This window comes from Pristiophorus japonicus, chromosome 2 (assembly GCF_044704955.1).
Source record: "Pristiophorus japonicus isolate sPriJap1 chromosome 2, sPriJap1.hap1, whole genome shotgun sequence".
In the NCBI taxonomy this organism is placed as follows: Eukaryota; Metazoa; Chordata; class Chondrichthyes; family Pristiophoridae; genus Pristiophorus; species Pristiophorus japonicus.
The window spans coordinates 329,853,175-329,862,245 of NC_091978.1; the positions used below are offsets into that span (position 1 = coordinate 329,853,175).

General features: G+C 41.8%; 1 protein-coding gene across 1 annotated transcript in view; it reads left to right on the plus strand.

The window, feature by feature from the left end:
• Positions 1–8,172, plus strand: part of abhd18 (abhydrolase domain containing 18) — a 132,727-nt gene extending 124,555 nt beyond the window's left edge. The window contains exon 14 of the mRNA XM_070871918.1: positions 7,438–8,172. Within this exon, the coding sequence (XP_070728019.1) occupies positions 7,438–7,489 (52 nt within the window). The 3' untranslated portion in view covers positions 7,490–8,172. The remainder of the gene's footprint in view (positions 1–7,437) is intronic.
• The last annotated feature ends 899 nt before the right edge of the window (positions 8,173–9,071 follow it).

Here is a 9,071-nt window from a genome sequence, read left to right on the forward strand (position 1 = left end):
CAGTCAAGGGATTGAGGCACATGGTTTGTTTTTGGTTCATAGAGATCATTTACACTTGGAGAAAGTGGGGACACTTGGCATACTAGGACCATAAACATTTTCAGCACAGAAAGAGATCATTTGGTTCATATCCGTAACAGCTCTTTGAGCAATACAAAACGAATCCAATTGTCCTGCTGCCTCCCCATAGCCTTGTATCTTCCTCTGCTTTATCCATATTTCATTTTTTAAAATGCAATGACCGCTGCCTCAATCACTGCCTTTAGTAAAGTATTTCATGCTGTAAACACTCTTGATGAAGAGATTTCTGCTAAAGCCTCTCCTCACTCTGAGTAATTCTTTTAGATTGGGGAATCAGTAATGTGGGATTGTCAATCAAAGGAAATAACCTTTCCTTGTTAAAGAGAGAGTGTTTCACTTATGGGGAAGAGCAAAACTGGAGTCCATCATTATAAAATAGTCACCAAGAAATCAAATGGGGAATTCAGAAGAAACTTCTTTAACCAGAGTGGTGAGAATGAGGTGAATAGGATAGATGCATTTAAGGGGGGGCTAGATAGCATATGAGGGAGAAGGGAACAGAGGGTTGTGCTGATAATGAGGAAAGATGGGAGGAGGCTGGAGTGGAGCATAAACGCTGGCCTGGACTGGTTGGGCTGAATGGCCTGTTTCTGTGCTGTATATTCTATGTAATTCTAGGTAACTCTGAAACACCTCATAATTTTTTTTTAAAAACCTATTTAATCTCTTTTTAGCTTTCTCTACTGTGACGTAAATAGTCCCCCACATTTCAGATCTCATCTCATAACTATAGTTTCCCATCTCTGACATCATCCTGGTGAAATCTATGCTGTATGTTTCCATGGCTTCAATGCCCCTTTATATAATGGGGCATCCAAAACTATTAAAAGTTCTCTAACTGTGGACTAATCATTACCTTGTAAAATGTTAAGATTTCTTCACTCTTGTACTTGTGTCCCTATTTATAAAACTCCAAATGCTATTGGCCTTTTAATGCTGTTAACTACCTTAATTGCACTTAATTTGATCCCTTAGTTATCTGTTTATCCATATCTTTCCATTGAGTATAACTTTGGTTCCTGGTTGTCCCTCCCAAATGTATTGTCACTTATCTGCATTAAATTGCGTCTGCCCATTTTACCAACCTATCAATGTAGTCCTGAAGTTTTTTTTGCAGTCCTCCTTTCTGTTTGTCAAACCTCCTACTTGCATGTAATTTCCAAATCGATATGTGTATAACAAAAGTGGGCTCAGCACTCACCCTTACGAAAGACGACGTTTAATCCATCTCCAATCTGAACAACATCCATTAATCTTAACATTGTTTCCTGTCCATCACCAAAGTTTCTACATATGCTGTTACATTTCCTTTTATACTAATGCTGGAATTTTTGTAACCAGCCTTCTGTGAAACACCTTATTGAACCCCTGAAAATCTGTTTACATCATGTCTACTCTTCCCTTTATCCAATCAGTCATTTCTTCAAAATAACTCAAACACTACTTGCCTTTAACAAACCCATGCTAGCTGCCCTTGATGCAATTAGGCTTAAAACTGAGGATGAGTTGAATATAGTAAATATTCTAAACAATTACTTCCTCCAAGTTTTCACAAGCAAAGACATGGGGTCCGAAATTGCCTCTTTGCTTAGGGCCAGTTGGCGCTACTACGTTGGCACGTGCGAATTTGCCCCCGGGGTTCCACCGGCGAAAAGTGGTTTGCGTCGCGATTAGCGCACTGGCGCGGCGATGAGGTTATCACTGTGCGCACCGACTCCTTATCACGCTGTGCCGACTCCTTTGCACCCCGCGGGGGAAATTGCCCCGCTGGATAAAGGTCTGTGCGGGCGATGCTTCCGAAACTCTGGTGGCTGTGGCATCCTGGCCTCCCCCCCCCCCCCCCCCCCTTAAAAGAGAGGTGCCACCACAGCGACCGGCATCTTCTTTTGTGTTGGCTGATTTTTCAGTTGACCCACCAATGGTGGCCACTGGTTTGGCCGGGCCGGCACCCTCTCTTGGGTGCCGGGCCGCTGGCCAACCAACACTCTCCCTGGTGGCCCAGTGGGCGGCACTGAATGTGCTGCTCAGATCACAGCGTCCATCCCCTTTAAGAGAAGGAGAGGGATGTAGCGATGCAATGCAGCGCTATGACGTGGAGTGTGAGCGATGCGCTTACGTCATCAGCATGTTGCTGATGTCCGTGCAAATGCCAGGGGAACACCGAGTTAGCGCAGTCAACATTTTTGTGGGACAAAGAGCCCAAATCCGTGTCTGTGCCGGCGCAACTTGCGCCAATGCAAAAAAATCTCTCGGTGAAATGACCCCCCCCCCCCCCCCAAATACAGCGCGGGGCAAATTCGGTCTCATGAGAACCAGGTTATAATCATTTGGATCTGAGCTGCCCAGTAGTAGTATTGACTGAAGTTTTGGATGCCATATCTCTCCTCTGCATTTATGTGTTATATGATGCAAGAAGTAATAATTTTATATGATACAACAATGTTCCACATTAAATGTGATCATTTGATACTTTATTAAAATACCTTGTCTAGCATGTAGTTCCTGTTTCTTTCATTCCTTTTGTTCTGCATGGATAACTCCTAGAAATGCATTTAAATGGAGAATTGCTTTTTATACTGTACTTACACTATTTTCTTTGTAGGTCTCCCACTGCTAGGTGGCATTGCTGGGGAATTAAACTTCTCTCTCCATCCACACCCAGTTATGCTAAAATTAACTTTCCATTTCTTATTTTTTTCTTCTTGGAGCCTTGATTTATTATATTAATTACGATATCATGACTATTTAGTCCTGCCAACTGTACCTCTGGCAGCTTCCCCACTGGATCCAGGCTTTGCATCCATTTTATCCTCGCCTGGTCTGATTCACGCTGCCACTCATCATTCTTTCCACACCTGTTTCCACTCTCGCTGAGTCATACTTCCATTTGCCACCTTTCCCAGTCTTCTCAATCTCCGGACATTCCAAAGTGCTTTACAGCCAAAGAAATGTTTTTGAAATGTAGTCTCTGTTGTAGGAAACATGGCAGCCAATTTGCGCAGAGCAAAGTCCCACTAACAGCAATTAAATAAAAGACCAGATCATCTGTTTTAGGTGTTTGAGGGATAAATGTTGGCCAGAACACCAAGAAAACTCCTCTGTTCTTCAAATAGTGCCATGGGATCTTTTATGGCTCCGTGGGCTCTCGGTTTAATGTTCCATCGAAAGACGGCACTTCCAACAGTACAAAACTCTCCTAATACTGTGCTGAAGTGTCAGCCTTGATTATGTGCTCAAGTGCCTGGAGTGGGGCATGAACCCACGTCCACCTGACTGAGTGCTACCGCGGCATGGCACCTTAGGGATGTTACAAATTGCCATCATCACCACTGCTTCCAAGGAGAAAAAAAATCAACCAGTGTTCCAAGTCCTGATTGCTATTTGGTGATCTCTGTTTTAAAGTGTGCACATGAGGACAGGATGACTGCTTTCTTTGATGGCCTGCTGACATGTAGAATCATAGAATGGTACCGTACAGAAGTCGGCCATTCGACCCACCGTGCCTGTGCCAGCTCTTTGAAAGAGCTATCCAATTAGTCCTCCTCTCCTGCTCTTTCCCCATAGCCCTGTAATTTTTTTCTCTTTAGCTATTTATCCAACTCCCTTTTGAAAGTTACAATTGATTCTGCTTATCATAGAAATTTACAGCACGGAAGGAGGCCATTTCGGCTTATCGTGTCCACATCGGCCGACCAAGAGCTATCCAGCCTAATCCCACTTTCCAGCTCTTGGTCCGTAGCCCTGTGAGTTACAGAACTTTAAGTGCACACCCAAGTATTTTTTAAATGTGGTGGGGCTTTCTGCTCCTACTACCCTTTCAGGCAGTGACTTCCAGATCCCCAACTAGGTGAAGACATTTTCCTTCATATCTCCTCTCAACCTCCTCCCCCTCCTCTTGCCCCCCCCTCCCCCAATTACTTTCAATCTATGTCCTCTGATTGTTGACCCCCCCCCCTTCAGTCAAGGGAAACTGGTCCTTCCTATCCACTCTATCCAGGCCCCTCATCGTTTTATACACCTCAATAAGGTCTCCCCTCAGCCTCCCTGTTCCAAAGAAAACAGAACCAGTGTCTCCAATCTTTCCTCATAGCCAAATTTCTCCAGTCCAAGCAACATTCTTGTAAATCTCCTCTGCACCCTTTCCAATGCAATCATATCTTTCCAGTAATGTGGTGACCAGAACTGCGCACACTACTCCAGCTGCGGCCCAACCACCGTTTTGTACAGTTCAAGCATAATGTCCTTGCTCTTGTATTCCATGCTTCGACTAATAAAGGCAAGTATTCCATATGCCGCTTTAACTACCTTATCTACCTGGCTTGCTACCTTCAGGGATCTGTGGACCTGTACTCCAAGGTCCCTTTGTACCTCCACACTACTCAGTATCCTACCATTTAATGTGCATTCCCTTGTCTTGTTAGGACTCCTCAAATACATCACTTACACTTATCTGGATTGAATTCCATTTGCCACTGTTCTGCCCACCAGACCAATACATTGATATATTCCTGCAGTCCGCAGCTTCCTTCTTCCTTCATCAGTTTCTACCCCCCTTCCACACAATGCATTCCAGATCACAACTCACTGCTTTAAACAAATTCCTCATGTTGCCTCTGGTTCTTTTGTCAGTCACGTTAAATCTATATCATTGGGGCAGATTTTAACTTTTAGGCAGCCGACTAGTAGAGCATTCTGGCAGCAAAGGGGCTGACTTGATTTTGAGATCAAAGCCTCTTTTGAATTGAACTGCTGTGTCGCCAAATGGGCGGCTTCAGGCAGCTCGCTGGTTTTGGGCCACACGAATGTCAGTTGCTGCAATACCTGCTGCAGGTAGATCCCGGGAGGAGTAGCAAGGCCAAAGGGGGCAAAGAGGAGCACTCTTGGCCTTAGAATAATAAATGTAGACTGATCTGTGGGATCCTCTTCAGCTGGCCTGCCAGCTTATACTGGACATTGTGTGTGAGCTACACACTCTGCCCAGTTCTCACCTAAAATGGCAAAGATTTGCATTTTAAATAGGCCTACCACCTGAGGGTTGTTCTGATCACCTAGTGGTAGTCCCAGAGGAGGATTACTGAGGCCAGGGCAAGATGGCTAGAACGGAAAGCAAGTCTTTCCCTGTGATTTTTGGGTCACTACCGCCCCATTTCCATTGAGTGGGAGGCCTTAAAAAGCCGAGAGGAATCAGTACCCCTGTAAATGTCCTAAGTGAGAACTAGTTCCATCTAGTAGGGTTGGGGGGGGGGGGAGATTTGTTTTTAAATGAGGTTTATACGAATTAGTATTTTGATTCAACCAGACTTTAATATAGTGTGCAGAATATTGTCCCCTACCTGCAAACAAATTCCAATACTGAAAACGAATCGGGAAGATCATAACCACAATATTTGCTTAGTCCCAAGAAAAGCTGAAAGAATACTTTAAAAGGTGAATGGAACCCTGTGCCAATTTTGACCAAAGCCTTCCTCCCCCCAAAACAAATAGGGGTAGAAATTGCCCTCCGCCAGAAATGGGGCACACCTACTGTTTTTGAAGTGATCTGGCTGCTGCAATGGGCTGCGGCGGCCTATCTGGGGTGAGTTTTTTTCAAGCGGGGTGGAAATGGATCATGGGAGCGGCGTGGGCATCATTAGCAGGGTTGGGGGTGGGACGGAGTGTCCGCCGCTGTCAGTCATCAGCGCTATGCTGATGATGTCATCGTGCTGGCACGTCACAATGTGTCTCCTTTTCAGTTAAAGAGGAGAGCTGCTGCGAACTCTGCATTCATTTTAGTTATGCCTGTTGGCAGCCTGGCCAAACCCGGGGGTGTAATTGTCTGGCCAACCTGGCAGTCGGCCGACAATAAAAAATAACATGGCGGCCGTGGCAGTGCGTCCTCCACTTTAAGGGCTGCTGTGCCGCTATTTCAGAATGCACCGACGACAAAAGCTGTTGGGGACTCCGGCTGCAGCGTGCTTCTCCGACGAGGTAATTTCACGAGGGGTTTTCTGCCACACAGTAAGGGGTCGGCGCGTGCACGCCGAGGCGAGAAAACGCTCCGCTCCTGAGGAAGAGCAATTTTTTAAATGGCAGCCTTATCGAAAGGGGAAATTTCGGCCTCATAGTCTGATTCCAGGATACTGCTCACTTCAGAGCCAAGACAATTGATCTATTAACGATCTTCCAGTTTAATTGTCAATTTGCTAGAATTTAGTTCCCAATAAGACTAGTACTTAATTGTAGAGATCTGAGTTGTAAATTATTACTATGCCAACACAATATCTTGTGTTTAGCTGTTCTATTTCCTGAAGTGCATGCTGGATATAGAAAATATTGTCTGATTTTTGTTACCAAGGAGGGGGAGGTAAGAAGCAGAGAAGAAGGATGCGAAAGGTACCACAGAAGGTATAGGCAGATAATTAAGTAAAAGATGCATTCAAAATTGAAATGATTAGAAGGGAAGACTTTCCGTGGCTGCTGTTTACGGGTACCAATGAATGGTTCTAGACGGTCAATCTTGGTCATAATATCTGGTTAGCAGCAAACCTTTGATAATTAGATGCAGAACCTTAGGAAGAAAACCTCCCCATGAAAATTAAAAATTGAAGAAACATAAGAAATGCAAAAATGTATTTGGCTGTGCCCAAATAGGAAAAAGAAATATGTAAAAATTCTGCATGCACTTAGAGTTGGATCAGTTTTTCTAAATTTGAATAGTTTAATTTTAATGGTCGTAAGTGACGGCAGTACTTGTTAACCAATCCAAAATGCAAAAGGGGATAAATTTTTCATTTTCTCACCGTGATGAAGAATTAAGTGTTGCAGTTTGGTTTTCTCGACTTGGAGAAATAGCCCTGGCTCCCAATACTGCATCATTGCTTTTTTACATTGCTTTGACACTGTGATTCTAAATTTTGGCACTAAAACAGTTTGGTATGATGGGGAATGCAGTTAAATGCATGGGAGATAGGATTAAGCTAAGTGGGGGAAAGCACGGATAGACACATTTGGATTGGGTGGGAAGTGCAGTAGGTAAACTGCAACGCTGGAAAACATTCACTTTAGTTTCTATTATACATGAGGGTACGATGTGAAAGAGATGCTAAAAGCTTTAATAACAAAGGTTCAATGATTTATTAGAGCCTGGGAACTGCTCTGTAGCTTCAGTGTGAGAATTCAGGATGGGTTTAGAGTTCTGAATAAGTGTGTCCTTTCTCTTTTTGTTATATTTTGTTTCCTTGCTCTCTCAGATTGGTTAATTGTATATAATAAAGGTAAACTGGTACAAGGTATGAGTAAACTGAATTTACTGTTGACTGCTAATCTAATTCTGATTGCACATTTCTTCAAAATTCAACAACTTTTTTTTGTTTACAGGCAAGCCATTTATGATGCATTTGAACGCTTTCTTCAGAAGTACTCCATCTAGGATTGAGCATTGGATGTCACGCTGATTGTAGTCCTCTTGTAATGTGATTTTGATTTACAGCTGATAGCATTACGGCTGGTCCAAATTACTGCTACAAGGAAAATAATTGTTCAAGCAACTTTGTACCGAAGAAGGGGAACTTAATCATCCTGTACTGGTTGGAAGCCACTTAGTATTACAGTAATAAAATATGTACTGTACACTAACCTAATACAGATTATTGTTGGTCTGACATTTCAAAATTTGTTGAAACTGACTTAACACTATTACATTTTCATAAGTGGTGCAACCAAGATGCTCTTAGTAACATTAATAGTCAACTTGATTGGATAGTTTTTATATTTTAACTCTTAAGCTTTATTGGATATGTTGGAGCATGCTCAATTTTATTTTTTGATTTAAGTATGAACTTCAGGGAAAACAGATACAAATTGCAATTTTACAATAGTAAGTAAATAAGTACAATAAGAAACTAAAATTGTTACTACAAAATAAAGCAGACTTGAACAAATGTAATGGAAATCTTCAGCATACTATATAAAAGAGAGAAATCTGGTGCTACTTTGTTTACAAAGTGCCTACAACTTTAGAAACCACAATCCTAATATAGCAAGGTGACATTTTATTTGCTGATGAAAAAAAAATTGCAAATGCTGTAGATCTGAAATAAAAACTGAAAATGCCATTGACATTTTAATTCCAACTTCTTAATTCTGCCTTCCTGAATCTACACTGGAATTGAGATCATACAGTAATCTTATAATCTAATTTTTGGATGCAGCATGTGAAAACCATGATTTTTGGATTGAGTTTAGCAGTTTATATGGAGAACTTGTAACTGAAAATTGAGAAAGCAGCTCAATGCCATAATGTCAATTTTATAATTACATTTAAATATTTACAATTTTCATTAATAAAACTCATGAAAGATGGCCTGCTTTTATTTTGAGGTAATAAGAGTGAGGAATATTGTAACTTATTGCCATGCAGGTTCAAAGAGATTACAGAGTACATCTGTGGTATTCATTGAGGAAAGGTACTTTCTGAAAGCCCAGAGCAGAAAGAAATCATTGCTTCCCTTAATGTTCCCCATATGTACTTCTATCGGAATTCTGTCCTCGCTAACCTGTCTTTTTAAGACTTTTATTTGTGCACAGTGTAGCAGAAAAATTCTCAAATTATGGTATTAATGCTGCTAGGATTTCAGAATTAGCATTAATACTACACTAAATATGATGCATAAATAGAACTAAAAAGCTTCAACAGCTCCTGCTCTTTTGGTTGTTTTACTATCCTTTACCCCCCCAGAATATGTATCCTGATCATATTCTTCAAAGCTGAATATTCAAAGTAAAAATTTGCCAAACATGCTTCCTTCATTTCAAAGTGGAATTGACCTACATAAGATTGAATTGTTTCTAAAAGGGAAGGTGTAATCAGAAATTGTTTTTAATCCTAAATATTTCCTAAGGAAATATTGGTCAATTTAAAATGCCTGTTCAAGAGCTTAACATGTTTCAGATTTTAAAAACTGCTGGGTACAAGCAGGCTGGGACCAGACATTCTGCATAGCACTCCTGAT